The following is a 16850-nucleotide window of genomic DNA, read 5'->3' as shown; positions in this document are numbered from 1 at the left end:
TGCAGACCGTTCCACTCTGTAATCCAGTGAGTTTCTTGCAGGTTTATAAGAAGCTCTGGGTCGGACTCCAGGGGAACACTCTCTGCTTCTACTCGAACCACAAGGACCTGCGGGTACTGCTGCTTTTTATTCTCCACTCACAAGGGGAGGGGGCGCCGCTGTCACGCACACGGGCAGGGGGCACCGCTGTCACGCACATGGGGAGGGGGCGCCGCTGTCATGTACACGGGGAGGGGGCGCCACTGTCACGGTGAGGGGCCTCAGCTGTCACACACACGGGGAGGGGACTCAGCTGTCACGCACACGGGGAGGGGGCGCCGCTGTCACGCACATGGGGAGGGGCGCCGCTGTCATGTACACGGGGAGGGGGCGCCACTGTCACGGTGAGGGGCCTCAGCTGTCACGCACACAGGGAGGGGACTCAGTTGTCACGCACACGGGGAGGGGGCGCCGCTGTCACGCACACGGGGAGGGGGCACCGATGTCACGCACATGGGGAGGGGGCGCCACCGTCTCAAACACGGGGAGGGTGCATCGCTATCACACGCACAAGGAGAGGCCACTGCCATCACGCACACGGAAAGGGGGTATCGCTGGATGGGGCTGGCACTAACTCTGCTCTCCGGTGGTACATGTAGAAGGCTGGAACTGCCCCTGCTGTTTTCAGTATATAGAGAAAGCTGCCACTGCCCCTACCCTGTGATGTATGGGTGAGGCTGGCAATGCCCCTGTAATTTATTTAGTAGATGGAGGAGACTGGCACCGCCCCTGCCCTGTGGTTACTATAAAGAATTGGCTGGCACTGACCTTGCCCTGTGGTTCGTATAGATAATTGGCTGGCACTGCCCCTGTCTGTGGTTAGTCTACAGAGGAAGGTGTAACTGCCCTGTGCTGAAGGGAGCTGGTACTGCTATTGCCTTGTGTGTAACTCTGTGCCCCCCCCCCCCCGTCCCCACTTCCCCCCATGCAGCGTGTGGACTGCCTCAGTCTGGATGATTATGTGTCTCTGACGGAGTCCGCAGTCAGCATTGGTGCTAACGGCCTCCACCACTACCCCTTCTCTCTGCGTCTCAAGGGGCGAGAGGTGCAGCTAAAGGTGAGCACCCTATTCCCAGGCGTTAAGCCTGCTCCCACAGAGCTCAGACATCGACAACAGGGCACCCTGGCACAGAACGTGCACTGTCATGAGGCATGGGTGTCCTGGCAGTGACAAGCGGGACTCTTATCACACTAGAGCCAGGTGTCACAATACCTGAGCACTGATAACAAATCAACCGGCCCAGAGAAGAAAAAAAAAAAAGAACAAGAGGCTAATGGATAATTAACCTCCTGAGGGACCTAGAATATATCACAGAGCAATATGTTAACATGCAAAGCGATATAATACCACGCGCAGAGCGATATAATGCCACGCGCAGAGCAATATATAATACCACGCGCAGAGCAATATATAATACCACGCGCAGAGCGATATAATACTGTACCACACTCGGAATTCAATGCCTCTGGCAGTGAAGGGGTTAATGTAGCGAGCGCCATAATTATTTCCCTAAAGTGATTATAACGTGCCGTTTGCTCCTGTGTCAGTGCAGAGTCTGTGTCCTTGTGCTGTTAGCAGCGTCTTGTCATGTATTGTGCTGCCCTGTATACCTGCATGAAGGCTCATATATTTATCTCTATACTGTATACCTGAAACAGAACAAAGAGAAGAGAGATAACATTGTACTGTCCTTTAATGTATATAGGCCATTCTCTGAGATGTGTGTGTATGTGTGTATGACACTAAGTGCTCCTCCACTGGTTGCAGACGGAGTCAGTGGACAGCCGTGGGATGTGGTGCGCATTCATCCTCACTATAGCAGAGGTACGCTCACCCCAAGACTGGTGCTGCGATCCTGGTATCCCCGGGAGTCGGAATCCTTATCTCAGCCCATGATACTCCCCCATCAGACCACTTCTACCTCTTTTGCCTCCCCCCCGTTAGTTCAGTTCTGCCCCTGACAAGTCTCCTGCTGCCCCTGCAGCTAATCCCATGACATCACTGCCCCCCCTCCCCCCAAATCAGGCCACTCCTGTCCCTCGCCCATCGGAGCCACACCTGCCCTCTCCCCCCCCCCCCCCCACCAATGAGACTACTCCTACCTACCCCATCTAACCACTCCTGCACCCCCTTATTAGGCCTCTCCTGCTCCCCATCCATCAGAACCCCCTTCTTCCTTCCCCCTTAGTATACTGCTTATCTTGGTTCATCAGGCCGCTCCAGCCCCCTCCCTCACCCAATCAGTCCGGTTCTTTCCCTGACAAGTCTCCTCCTGCCCCTGCAGCTGAAGATACCCGCATCGGTGACACTGCTCCCTGGACCCCTCCTGTCTCTGAAGGAAGCACTGCAAAAAGAGAAGGAGAGAAGGGCAAGAGAGGAGATGGAGCGCAGTACACAGGACGAGAACCCCAGGTGAGTGGGAAAGGAAGGAAGGGTGTAAGTTAATATGGGGGGGGGGGGGGGGGCGGGAAACAAAGGAAAACACCCTCTCCCACACTTACTGATCGCTCCCTTACTGTCTACCTCCCCCAGCTGTTTCTATGATGTGTCACGGATAGAGGCCGAGTCTCTGCTGAAGGAAAACCCGGCGTTTGGGAGCCTTCTACTGCGCCCAGGGGGGGACAAGGAGAGCCTGTCTCTCACCACCTGCCAGAAGATCCACAGGTAATGCCACGGGGTTGGCAGTGCCATGGGTAATGTAATGTGATGGGAGGGGAGACAGACCCACAAGTAATGCCATGGGAGGGGAGACAGACCCACGAGTAGTAACACCACGGGAAGGAGCCAGAGCCATGGGTTACAACATGGCATGTAAGACAGTGTCACAGGTAATGTCACATGGGGGTGGGGTTGCGACAGTGTCCCATGCATTGCCACGAGAGAGAAGACTGTTCCATTGGCAATGCCACGGTAGGGAATTAATAGTAATGCCATGCAGGGGCTCACAACGCAAGTAATGTCACATGAGGCCAACACTGCCACACATTGTCACAGGGCCACACAGAAAGGCAAACTGCTACGGGTGTTGCTGCTTCATTTGGCGTCTCTCTTACAGCCAGTTTGTGCTGAAGCATTACAGGATCACACTGGAGCAGGAGGGCTATGTCATCCAGGTGGAGCCACGGGTAAGGAGACACATGGCCCTCCGCTGACTTAAACTTGACATGTCAAAAACCGAGCTCCTCATACTTCCTCTCAAACCTGGCCCTACTACCTTCTTCCACATTACTGTTTGAAGTACTATAATTCACCCAGTAGCCCAAGCACACTGCCTAGGGGTCACATTCTCCTCTCACATTCAAAAGGTAGCTGAAACCTGTTGCTTTTTCCTCCGCAATATTACAAAGATTCGCCCTTTTCTCTGTTGCTCGACTGCAACAACTCTGACACAGACCCTCATTCTCTCCCGTCTTGATTACTGTAACCTCCTGCTGTCTGGCCTTCCTGCCTCCCACCTGTCTCCCCTACAATCTATCCTACACGCTGCTGCCAGAATCACTCTACTCTTTCCTAAATCTGTCTCAGCGTCTCCCCTGCTGAAATTCCTCTCCTGGCTTCCTATCAAATCCCGTATCACACACTCAATTCTCCTCCTCACTTTTAAAGCTTTACACTCTTCTGCCCCTCCTTACATCTCAGCCCTAATTTCTCGCTATGCACCATCCCGACTCTTGTGTTCCACTCAAGCATGTCTTCTCTCAACCCCTTTGTATCGAAAGCCCTCTCCCGCCTTAAACCTTTCTCACGGACTGCACCACACCTCTGGAATGCCCTTCCCCTCAATACCCGACAAGTACCCTCTCTATCCACCTTGAAGACCCAACTTAAAACACACCTGCTTAACGAAGCATATGAGTAGCTCAGTGGCTGATACTTTACACCTCATACATAAACCGTGGCACCTTGCAGACACACTTACCAGAACGCCATCCTACTGTCTCTGTACGTTCTCCCTACCAATTAGATTGTAAGCTCTTCAGAGCAGGTACTCCTTTTCCTTAATGTTACTTTTATGCCTGAAGCACTTCTCCCTTTTATGTGTTATTTGTATTATTTGTTATTTATATGATTGTCACGCGTATTATTGCTGTGAAGCGCTGAGTACATTAATGGCGCTATATAAATAAAGGCATACGTACATTCATACATACATTTTATCTGTGTGTATAATTATTTACACAGCTTCCTGCAACAGTTTGAGATTCATTCTCTCATATATATCATACCAGTGTGTATAATATACTGTTTATCTCTCTGTAGGTTACCTGCTCCTCCATGGCTAAGGTTGTGGATCATTTTGTAAAAATCTCATTAAATCGTCTGTCTCCATTTGAGAAACGCAATGAATACGAGAACAAAATCGGTGCGTTTATATATCTTGTATACTATACTATACTAATATATAACAAGAGAGGTTTTTACTTAAAAACAGTGCCTCTTGGAATGTATCTGTGACTGAAACCTATCCCTCCCCCCTGTGCAGTATGCGATTATGATTATATAGAGAGCTTGAGAAAGGACCGTGTGGGTCCGAAACGTACGTTGCTCTACGTTACGTTGGTTGCCCTATGTTTCAATAAATGTATCTTTTTCATCAGGAGAATGCTGCAGACCCTTTGTAAAAAATAATAATAAAAAAATATATATATATATATATATATATATAAACAATCGCATACTGCACAGGGGGGAGGGAAAGGTTTCAGTCACAGATATATGCCAAGATGAACTTTTTGTAAGTAAAAAACTCTTGTTTTATCCATGTAACATCGCCGGAAGAAGAGATCAGTGTATCTCGAAAGCTCGCACAAATAAAAGCATTTCGTTAGTCACAGAACGGTATCGTCTATTCGTTTTTGATTTATTTATATATATATATATCCAATAAAAAGATCACTTGTGAGCACATTCATATGTCTTAGGCAGGTCTGCAACCCTGCCTTTCACCATTATCCCCAGCATACAGTGCTTCCACTGCAGCAAGGGATTCTGGGAAATGACATGCAAATGAGCACACCATGTCACCTTTTGTCTGAAAAACCATTGTTACATGGAGCCCATATAAGCTAATACTCACTGTTAACACAGCTTTTAAGCACAGCATGGGAATCAGATGCAAAGCCAGAGAAACCACTCACAGACATGTTTCAACCTTAATGGGTCTCATCAGTGTGAGGTTGGTTGTAACTGGCTTTGCAATTTACAGAATAAATGAGTTCTTCAGTATTAGGTGATACCTTTTTTATTTGGACTAACAATTTATTTCATAGGACAAGCTTTCGAGAGTTCTCCTCTCTTCCTCTGGTCAGCAATACTGATTCACTCTGAAAACTCTCGAAAGATTGTCCTATGATATACAGTACCTTTTTTTATTTGGAATAAAAATGTATCACCTAATACTGAAGAACTCATTTATTCTGCATTATCGCAACTGGACTAACACGGCTATTTCCGCTATCTATCATTTGAAAGTGTATGTGTGTGCAGTACACACAGGGCTGTGTAATACTGCGCTGTGTGTCGCTCTGTACATCTTGTATGTATGTTTTACTAGAGTGTGTGTGTGTTTCTCAGTGTGCCTTTGTATAGTTTGTGTCTGTAATGTGTGTATTGGTAGGTTCTATTTCTCGTTGGTGTGTGTGTACCTATAGTCATACGCTTGTATCTCTGTAGTGATGTACGTTTGTCTGTGTAGTAGTACTGTATGCGTGACTGTAGTAATGTGTCTGTAGTAATGTGTGTTTAGTTTGTGGTAATGTGTGTGGGTGTAGGTGTGGGTGTCTGTAGAAGGGATTGTGTGTTTGAAGTAATGTTTGTGTGAGACTGTTGTACTGTGTGTGCTTAGTGGTGTGTGAGTGTCTGTAGTATTGTGTGCGTGCATCTGTACTAATGTGTGTGTGCAGTAACTATGTTTGTAGTAATGTGTGGCTGTGTGTGTGTGCCTGTGAGGGTGTCTGTTTTTAGTAATATGTGTGTGTCTATAGTAACTTACATGTGCTTGTACTCGTGCTTGTACTTGTGTGTGTGGTAATGTGTGTGCCTGTGTTTGTCTGTAGCAATGTGTTGCAGTCTGTCTATAGTAGGCCTGTGTCTCTGTAATTTGCGTGTTTGTCTGTAGTAATGTGTCTGTAGTAATGTATGTGCGTGTGATTGTAGTAGTGTGTGTATCTGTAGTAATGTCCATATGTGTGTATGCAGTAATTTTTGTGTGTGAGTGCCTGTAGTAGTGTGTTTCTATTGCAATGTTTGTGTCCGTAGCAATGTGTGGGTCTGCAGTAAAATATTTCTGTTGCAATGTCTGTGAGTATCTGTGGTTATCCGTAGCAATGTGTGTGTCTGTGTGTGTAGTAGGGAGGGTGTGTCTGTAGTAATCCATGTCTGTAGTAGTGTGTGTGTGTGTGTGTGTGGCAGCATGTCTGTCTGGAGCAATGCGTGTGTGTGTGTGTATGTATTAGTGTTTCTGTTGCAATGTGTGTTATAGTGTGTGTGAGTGCCTGTATGAGTGTGTTTCTGTTGCAATATATGTGTGTGTGTGTGTGTGTGTGTGTGTGTGTGTGTGTGTGTGTGTGTAGTAATTTGTGAGTGCATGTGCTTGCCTGTAGCAATGTGTGTGTCTATAGTAGGGAGGATGTGGGTGTGTAGTAATATGCATGTTTGTCTGTAGTAATGTGTGCATCTGTAGTAGTGAGCATGTGTGCCTGAGTAGTGTGTGTGCCTGAGTAGTGTGTGTGTGTGCCTGAGTAGTGTGTGTGTGTGTGTGTGTGCCTGAGTAGTGTGTGTGTGTGTGTGTGTATGTGTGTGCCTGAGTAGTGTGTGCCTGAGTAGTGTGTGTGTGTGTGCCTGAGTAGTGTGTGTGTGCCTGAGTAGTGTGTGTGTGCCTGAGTAGTGTGTGTGTGCCTGAGTAGTGTGTGTGTGCGTGTGTGCGTGTGTGTGCGTGTGTGCGTGTGTGCGTGTGTGCGTGGTAATGATGGAGTACAAAATGGAAACCGGTGCACAGGTGAAAAATGCAATTTGGACAGAAATGACCATTTGAAAAGTATTTATTAGTTAAAAAAACATACAGTTAGAGTCCTGACAGATCCTCCAACATGTTTCATGCACAGGGCGCTTTGTCAAAGAGTAGTGTGTAGTAATGTGTGTGAGTGCTTGTGTTTGTCTATCAATGTGTCTGTGTCTCTGTAGTAGTATGTGTGTATTTCTGTCTATAGTAGTGTGTAAGTGCCTGTAGTAGTATATCTGTAGTAGTGTGTTTCTGTTGCAATCTGTGTGTGTAGTAATGTATGTGAGCACATGTGTTTGCCCGTAGCAATGTGTGTATGTGCGTGTAGTAGTCTGTGTCTTTTGCAATGTGTGTGCTTAGTAATATGTGTGAGCACTTACTTGTGTTTATCTGTAGTAGTGTGTGTGTGTGTGTGTGTGTGTGTGTGTGTGTGTGTGTGTGTGTGTGTGTGTGTGTGTGTGTGTGTGTGTGTGTAGTAATGTGTCTGTAGTAATCTGTATGTCTAGTAGTGGGTGTCTGTAGTAGCATGTCTGTCTGGAGCAATGCGTGTGTGTATGCCGGTTGCATTGTGTGTGTAGTAGTGTGTCTGTTTGTAGTTGTCTGTATGCATGTCTATAGTAGGAAGTGTGTACCTGTAGTAGTGTGTGTGTGTCTGTAGTAATATGTATTTCAATACATAAAAGATGAAGGCACACAGATATTGTGCTTCAAATTTGCTCTGTTTTTCATTCATAACCTGAGCAGATATAGCAGATAATGTATGTGTTTGTGTGTGTGTGTGATATAAGTTTCTGTGTAATGTGTGTGTGGTTTGTTTGACGCAATGTGTGTGGGTAATGTGTGCATGTGTGTGTGTGTATAAACTGTATGTGATATGTAAGTAATGTGTGTGTCTGTGTGTTGCAGGAGTTATCGAGGTGAATAATGAAAATGGAGAAGTCATAGAGGAATACCCACGAGAAAAAACAGGTTTAAACCTCCCCAACACCATAAATGTATATATATTTACACTGTACACACACACACATCTATCTGTATACACCCACACGTGTGTGTGTGTGTGTGTGTGTGTGTGTGTGTGTGTGTGTCCGCCAACAACATTTTTGGGGCCCAGGACAAACTTGAAGCCTCTCTCACTCTCTCCTCTCCCCTCAACCATTCTCACTATCTCCTCTCCCTCCCCCCCTCCCCCCACAGCATCTCACTCTCTCCCCCCAGCCTGCTCACTTTCTCCTCTCCCCCAGCATGTATTTCTTCCCCCCACCCCCTCCCTATCAGCCCTTGTGGATACACTGCTGGATGAAGGCCCCCATCCAATGATCTTTCAGGTATGACCGAATATGGTCCTATAGTATCCCCCTAATGACATAGAAACCCATATTCCATCATCTACATCAGGGGTGCGCAAACTTATCTACATGCGCCCCCCCTGTTTCCTCTCCCCTCCGGCGCGCAAATCCCCCCCCCCCTCCCTGCATGGCTCCGGCATCAAATGACGCCGTGGGGTCATGATGTCACATTGCCATGGCAACGTGACATCACATGACCATGGCAACGTGACATCACATGACCATGGCAACGTGACGTCACATGGCTCCGCTGCGTCATTTGGCGCCAGTTGCCATGGAGACGCGTCGCTGGAACTCCAGGTAATTAAAAAGTTGCAGAGGCCTCGCGCGATCCCCGGCATTTATTTTAAATGCCTTCGGGGAAGCACGGGGCCTCTGTAACAGCCGCGCCCCTCCCAGAAAATCTCGCGCCCCCCTGATCTACATCATCCTGGAGGTTGGGACAGACCAGAGATGGCTTCTTACCTTTTGAGCTGCTGGGGACGGCACAGAGACGGAGAAGAACGAGATTTCCCCTCGAAAAACGAGCAGTACTATTATGATGTCGCTACTACGTCTTGGCCCCTGGAGTGCCAGACCCTATGATGTGGAAGCTACACCCAAAGGGTTAAACAAAGAGACAGGAAAAATAAAGAATGGGTTCGCTGGGAAACAGAAATCTGTGACATCACAAGATTGAAGAAATTAAAATGGCAGTGCGCCGGACATCTCACAAGAAGAAATGACCATTGTTGGACGGGATGGTACTCAACTGGATTCCAAGGGATATCAAAAGACAAAGACGACAACCAAACGTAACAGTAGTATATAGAAGATCATTGGGCAGCAGTGGATTGACAAGGGTTGAAGATGATATACATACATACATACATACATACATACATACATACATACATACAGTGTTTCTGTGTATACATGTCAATGTGCACACAAGTGCTATTTTTATTTGATATATATATATATATCTCATGTCTGTATGCCAGTGTCTCTGTGTGTTTGTGTCAGTGTGTATAACAGCATTTCTATGTTTGTGTGTCTCTGTGGATTTTCACAGTCTGTCTCTTTGCAGGAGCCACAAAGTCCCGTCCATTCAGTAAAGTGCCCCCTCCCATCCCTATGCAGCCCCCGCCCCAAGATGAGGAGTATGAGAACCCTAAAGAGCAAACTACCTGGAGGAGATCCAGCAAAGGTAACACATTGGGGCACTGCATAGGGATGTATGTGTCTGTGTGTGTGTGTGTGTGTGTGTGTGTATGTATGAAGTGGAAGACTTCCATCATGAAATTACCCAACTTGACAGATTACCACCTCCAGATACTTGCCCTAATGTGGACGTGTTTGTTAGTCTAGTAACTGCAGACCTTAAAAAACTCCTGAAGAACACAGGGATCGACAACTTGACAGTTGAAGAGAGAGAGGCCCCGACTGAACTATCTAAAGAGCCATTTATCATAATTAAACCCTCCGATAAAGGGGGCAACATTGTAGTCATGACGAATGAAGATTACGTCAAGGAAAATATCACACTACTAAGCGATAGGAACTGCTATAGAGTCTTTGACAGCAATACAACTATAAAATTCAACTCTGATCTCATTCGCATCTTGGATGCAGGGGTATTAACAAAAGCCCCGAGTATACAAGAAAGAGACTTTATGTTGGTTAAAATACCTCGTCTGTCAACCTTCTACAGTCTCCCTAAGGTACATAAGAGAAAATCCCCACCACCTGGGTGCCCGTAGTATCGGGTATTGGTAACAATACGGAAAAGGTCAGCCAGTATCTAGACTACATTCTAAGACCATTCATTACAGATTTGCCCTCTTACTTACAGGACAGTAAGGACGTTCTGAGGAAACTGGGTGGTATCTCCATTGACAATGATACACTTTTGGTATCATTAGACATGGAAAGCCTATATTTCAAGTATTCCACATGAAGTCGGAATAAGGGCGACGAAGTATTTTTGGATACAAGGGGGGAATGCTATAAGAACCACAACGAAGTGTTCCTCAAACTCCTAAAATTCGTACTCACAAGGAATTTCTTCCTTTTTGATAGGAAGCTTTACCACCCGACCCAGGGTACGGCGATGGGGACAACATGTGCCCCGTTATATGCTAATCTGTACCTGGGCTGGTGGGAAACCGAGACCGTATTCACAGAGGGGATGGAAGTATATACTGACAAAATTATACTATGGGTAAGGTACATTGATGATGTGCTTCTCCTATGGAAAGGGGATCACACAACCTTAAAGCAATTCATTGATGTACTTAATTTGAACCAAATAAATTTAAAACTTATGAGTACCAAGTCATCACCCACATGACCTCATTAGAGGGATACCTATGGGACAGTTGCTAAGAATCCGTAGAAACTGTTCTACAGATCAATCTTTCGAGACACAAGCTTCACTAATGACGATTCCTCCAAAGGTGCTATAGTAAGAAAGTAATGAATCGTGCATACAAAAGGCAAAATATACCCCTGTGGGGGTGACCAACCTATAATACGTTGCATAGGTACATACAATCAACATTGGGGTACAATACAGCAAATCTTCAAGAAGCACTGGCATATTGACCTTAAAGATGTGCTCATGCCCTATCCATCCATCACGGGTAGACGACCACAAAACTTTAGGGATCTCCTTATACAAAGCCACTACGAGAGACAAAGTAGACCAACCTGGCTTCCGTCAAAACCAAACGGCTCCTTTAAATATACCCAGTGCAAAGCATGTGAATACATCAAAACAACTAAAACATCTAACAACTGGAATAATGCAAAAGTATTCACGATTCGAAGCTTTATTAACTGCCTATCATCAGAGGTCATCTATCAAATTGAATGCTCTGTCAAAAGAAATGTATAGGCAAAACAAAAAGACAATTTCGTAGAAGGATACTTGAACATATTGGGGCAGTTAGGAACAATCTAGATACCCCGGTAGCACGACACATACATAGTGTCCATAATGGGGACCACAGAGTCCTCAGGTTCATGGACATAGACCATACCCATCTTGGGCTCAGAGGTGGTGACTGAGATACCCCACTACTAAAAAGAGGGGCTAGGTGGATCTTTAATTTAGAGACACTTGCATCGCAAGCCCTTAATGAAGGATTTATGTTCTCACCATTTTTTTAATGTTAATAACCAGATTGATCTAAAATTATCATCACATTTAATACATCATGGGGTACTCGCCATCAACAGTCTGCAATCTTCAGATTGTTTGTGGTGAGAATGTATAAGGACCTGGAATATATACATTATAGATATTACTGTAGGAGGAATATTCATGGGGTATACCATCTCCTATGTATGTACCTCTGTACAGTTTAATACTGGGTTATGATTATACACTGATTTCTGGAACGTCAAAGTTAGACAATACCACGGAGATATCACTATATATCTATATAGTACTTTACTGTTGTACTATATTAAGACTGCACTTAACAGCAATGATCTGGTAAATATTAACTTCATATGGAACATGGTCTATGCTTCTCTTTATACTGAACCTCTAGCATTATATCTGCTTTAATTAAGACGAACACTGCCTAAATCTGCAGAACATTCGGAAAAATGCGTGAGGAGAATTTTAATAAAGATCTACAGTCACAATATTTTAATTTCATTCATACAGCAATATGGATGTCTCATTTATGGCAATTTGAAACAAATGTGTGCCTCGTGCTGATCGATTTTTAGACATACTAAGAGAGCATTCATATCTGTTGCTAATCGCAACACTTCCCCCCCCCCCCCTTTGTACTAACAGGTAAATACCATCCATCTACTTTGATCTACGGAAAATAAATGATAGCCGGGACATACTGAAAAAGTAAACACACTTATCTATTGCAGCCGCGACAAGCGGCTAGTACTTTAGCATAGAAAGGGTTACGTTTAGTGGCTCCGCCTCCCTACTAACACCCAAGTGGTGTATAATAAAGGCAATAGGGGAACAACATTCCCCACCGACCAATAGGAGCCTTGGGAAATTGCGCTATGCGAGCGAAGCGATCATCGACATGCAGGTACTAGACAACATAGGAGAACACATGGTAATTACTCTCCGTTATATTTGCTATCAGAGTATGTCTAAAAGTACTTTGCACACCACACGCTAATATATTCAACCGGTCTATACCATCAGATACTTATGTGATGAAAGATTAGGTACGGCTGCGTGTAAAGAGGTTAGGGGTTCGTAACACCACAATATAGTGGCAGTTTAGCTCATAGCTTCTAACATACACATTACGCTACACTACTTTTTTACCTGGAATAAACTATGCAATCATTATATGATGCTAATCCAGGAAAAGTTGCGTGAAAAGAGGCGAGTGGTTTTTAACACCACAAAATATAACCCTATGTGTTACATGCTAATAGGTATCCCTATGTTTACAGCTAAAAGGGAAACTTTGGACACTAATGAGATGGTCAGTAACCACTTACCTGCCATGCTCCAAGCTCCAAATAGCATGCTCAGACGTTTCTTTTAAACACACAATCACTCTTGCTTACAGAGTTACTTCTGTTGGCTACATAGTTGCAAGGCAACTGCTACGTAGATGTAGGGATGCATGGAATAATCCAACTATTGCTCATTACTGTACACATAAAGAGCAATACTAAACTGCAAATATCACTTTGTTTATATTTGTAAACAAGTGCTATCCAATTTGAAGTTCAGTGTGATTATTTCCCAAAATATCGGTATAGACTCTCTGCATAATACCTGTTAAAAGATCCTAATACATCAGAACCGTGACGCTCTATGTCACGGTGAACCAGGTCTTTTAACACCATTTATATTTAAGGGATCAGTCACAAAGCAAAACAAGGCAATGAAATAAAATGACCCTGTCTCCCCTGGATTGCGCGCCCCCTCCCTTCACGGATCCAGCGTCAAATGACGCTGCGGGGTCATGTGACGTCACGTTGCCATGGCAATGGCCGGTTGCCATGGAGACACGTCGCTGGAACTCCAGATAAGTGAAAAGTTACAGAGGCCTTGCGCGATTATTTTAAATGCCTTTGGGGAAGCGCGAGGCCTCTGTAACAGCCGTGCCCTTCCCAGAAAATCTCGCGCCCCCACTTTGCGCACCCCTGATCTACGTCATCTTGGGGGTTGGGACAGACCAGAGACGGCTTCTTACCTTCTGAGCTGCTGGGGACGGCACACAGAGACGGAGAAGAACGCAATTTCCCCTCGAAAAACGAGCAGTACTATTATGATGTCACTACTACGTCTTGGCCCCTGGAGTGCCAGACCCTATGATGTGGTAACTACACCCAAAGGGTTAAACAAAGAGACAGGAAAAATAAAGAATGGGTTCGCTGGGAAACAGAAATCTGTGACATCACAAGATTGAAGAAATTAAAATGGCAGTGCGCCGGACATATCACAAGAAGAAATGACCATTGTTGGACGGGATGGTACTCAACTGGATTCCAAGGGATATCAAAAGACAAAGACGACAACCAAACGTAACAGCAGTAGCTAGAAGATCATTGGGCAGCAGTGGATAGAAAAGGGTTGAAGATGATATATATACATACTGTGTGTGTGTGTGTGTGTGTTTGTATATCATGTCTGTATGCCAGTGTCTCTGTGTGTCAGTGTCTCTGTCTCTGCCTGTCTGTGTCTGTGTGTGTGTATAACAGCATTTCTATGTTTGTGTTTCTCTGTGGATTTTCACAGTCTGTCTCTTTGCAGAAGCCATAAAGTCCCCTCCCTTCAGTAAAGTGCCCCCTCCCATCCCTATGGAGTCCCCGCCCCAAGATGAGGAGTATGAGAACCCTGAAGAGCAAACTACCTGGAGGAGATCCAGCAAAGGTAACACATTGGGGCACTGCATAGGGGTGTATGTATGAAGTGGAAGACTTTACCATGAAATCACCCAACTTGACAACACAGGAAATTGTCAGCTCAAGATCGGTATCGGAGATTTCAATGCAAAGATTGGTGCCCAACAGCTGGTAAGTATGGTTACGGTAACAGGAAAGTACGTGGGGACAGATTGATAGAATTTGCAGAATGTGAACATTTCTACATCATGAATTCACTCTTCAAAAAGAATCCAAATAGAAAATGAACATGGAATGGACCCAATGAAGTTAAGAAAGAAATTGATTATCCTGACTTAACAAGAAACATATGGTTTGAAGACTGCACAGTCCTTAACCATTTTGACAGAAGGTGTGATCACCTGTAGATCCAGATGTAATCTGTAGCGAACCAAAGTTGGAAAGACAAAAACAATCAACATGAAGAACCTCAAGAATAGCAGCAGAGAACTTCAACTAGAACTGAAATATCGCTTCAGCGTGCTCAAAATGCAGGGGGAAACTTTTACAAAGAATTATGAAGATTGGAGAAATGAAGCAATCCCAAAATGCAGGAATAAGAATTGAATATGCAGAGCTGTGCAAGAGAATTCGCAAATGTATAAATGTATAAGAAAATGTAACTGTGATATGGTGAAGGAGACACTTGTAGATAACAAAAGCTTAAAGAAGACAAAAGCAGTGATTTATGGTTGGGAAGAAGCAAATCATTGCACTCAAACAAAACGATTGATCAACAATTAGAGACCGTGCACTTATCATAAAGAGAGTTGAAGACTTCTACATGAAATTGTACGTGAATACAGATCACGCAGGGTTTAATCCAGCAGAAGACAAGCGAGATGTAACCACCAATGATGTACCATGCATCCTTCCAGAAGAAGTGGCAAAGCAATAAAATCCATGAAGAATGGGAAGGCTCCCAGGAAGATAGAATTACAACTGAAATATTGAATCCTTGAACGGGTAAATTCCAGAGCAATGGAGTAATGCCATAGTAATCCTCATCCACAAGAACGGAGCCAAAGACATCAAGAGCTACTGACCAAGCCGTCTACTTCCAATCCCAACAAACCCTAGACTTTGCTCAGCCTAGAGAACAAGTGGAATTTCGCAGCGGATACAACACAATGGACCACATCGAAATCATACAAGAAGTGGATTTCCTGAAGTAATTAATACGATCTACCACTCGGTTTAGGATTCGTAGATTATGAAAAAGCATTTAATTCCGCCTGCCTCAGTGGTCCTAGATGCATTAAGAAGACAAAATGTTGAAGCGTACAATGGTATTATAAAGAACATTTATGAGAATGCCACATCAACCATTAGATTAAAAGAAGATACATGCAAGATCAGAATCAGCAAAGAAGTATGGAGAGATGTTGTCATGGGAGACCAAGACAATTACACCAGGAATCAATTCAATAGACAGAACTGTAGTTGAACAAAAGTGAATTTATTGGAAAAAAATATTCCACAAACATCCAGTACGTAAGACCCACACAAACTCACCCAACTGGCGTAACTTGGAGAACAACCTAGAGCCCTAGGTGCGGGGACCTCCATCCAGACGTTTACCACGATACGTGTTCCCAAGTTGCGCTGTGCTGTCCTTGATGATAGTGGTAGCACTGCTTTGCTCTCCGTTAGTCAGCAGTTTTAAATTCCCCCGTCGTGGCTTCCCTCCAAATGCCTTTGCAAGTCCCTAGAACACCCTGGGATGACTTCGGATGTTTAAAGGGTCCACTTTGGCTCGCCGAGTATTCCACAACAAGTCTCTGGAACCAAAGCTGGGTTCCTATTGATATATCCCTCGGTCTCCATCCACCAACATGGAGGATGGAGGCCCGACCAATCCCAGAGCAGATTGTCTAGAGTTCAATAAACGAGCGAAGGCTCGCCTGCGTTGGACCAATCCGGAGCGAGGAGATGCTTAAGTCGAGTGGGGCCTTTGAACGGACTAATGGGAATCGCGCCAACAGGGCACAGTCCTGGCAACGGTTCCCCTGGCCCTCCCAATACCCCAGGATGGTATAGGCGACTCAGAATGTGGGCCGAACAATGGTCTCCATGTGGAGAACAACTTTCCCCACACCGAGTCCACAAACCGGCCTCACTCAACAATGTCCCAAGCCACTCGCCTTCTCTTACACAGGATCTCCTTTGTATTGAGGCTGGATACTTTTATACCCATCCTCCCCACAAAGGACCACACCATTTAAACCATTCAACATACAGTTAACCCCTGGTTCCTGAAATGCTGAAGCCAGGCTACAGAATATAATATCAGCCAAATGTGGGCACAGTACACAGATACAGGATTGGTACAATAAACTGTACATACATAGATAAATACATCATATTATTGACAGGTATGAATTATTGACAGATGAATGTTGGGTATTACCCAAAGAGACAGAAAAATAAATCACAGGCATGAAGAAATTAAAATTGCAGCGGAACGGACATATCGCAACAAGAAATGACCATCGGTTGCCAAAGACGGTACTCGACTGGATTCCAAAAGATATTAAAAGACCAAGATGACGACCAAATAAGATGTTAGGATGAAATCAGAAACATTGTT

General features: G+C 45.0%; 1 protein-coding gene across 6 annotated transcripts in view; it reads left to right on the top strand.

The window, feature by feature from the left end:
• STAP2 (signal transducing adaptor family member 2) overlaps nucleotides 1–16850 on the top strand; it is a 45707-nt gene that overhangs the window by 24140 nt on the left and 4717 nt on the right. For 4 of the 6 annotated variants that reach the window (XM_075611367.1, XM_075611370.1, XM_075611369.1 and 1 more), the window contains 10 exons: nucleotides 42–113; nucleotides 971–1096; nucleotides 1808–1864; nucleotides 2325–2452; nucleotides 2573–2704; nucleotides 3096–3165; nucleotides 4301–4403; nucleotides 7947–8009; nucleotides 9459–9578; nucleotides 14115–14249. In XM_075611367.1, the coding sequence (XP_075467482.1) occupies nucleotides 42–113; nucleotides 971–1096; nucleotides 1808–1864; nucleotides 2325–2452; nucleotides 2573–2704; nucleotides 3096–3165; nucleotides 4301–4403; nucleotides 7947–8009; nucleotides 9459–9578; nucleotides 14115–14249 (1006 nt within the window). The remainder of the gene's footprint in view (nucleotides 1–41; nucleotides 114–970; nucleotides 1097–1807; nucleotides 1865–2324; nucleotides 2453–2572; nucleotides 2705–3095; nucleotides 3166–4300; nucleotides 4404–7946; nucleotides 8010–9458; nucleotides 9579–14114; nucleotides 14250–16850) is intronic. The other 2 variants (XM_075611368.1, XM_075611371.1) reach the window with 2 other exon arrangements.

Source organism: Ascaphus truei, chromosome 8 (genome assembly GCF_040206685.1).
Source record: "Ascaphus truei isolate aAscTru1 chromosome 8, aAscTru1.hap1, whole genome shotgun sequence".
NCBI lineage: Eukaryota > Metazoa > Chordata > Amphibia > Anura > Ascaphidae > Ascaphus > Ascaphus truei.
This window is presented reverse-complemented; position numbering and strand designations above follow the sequence as displayed.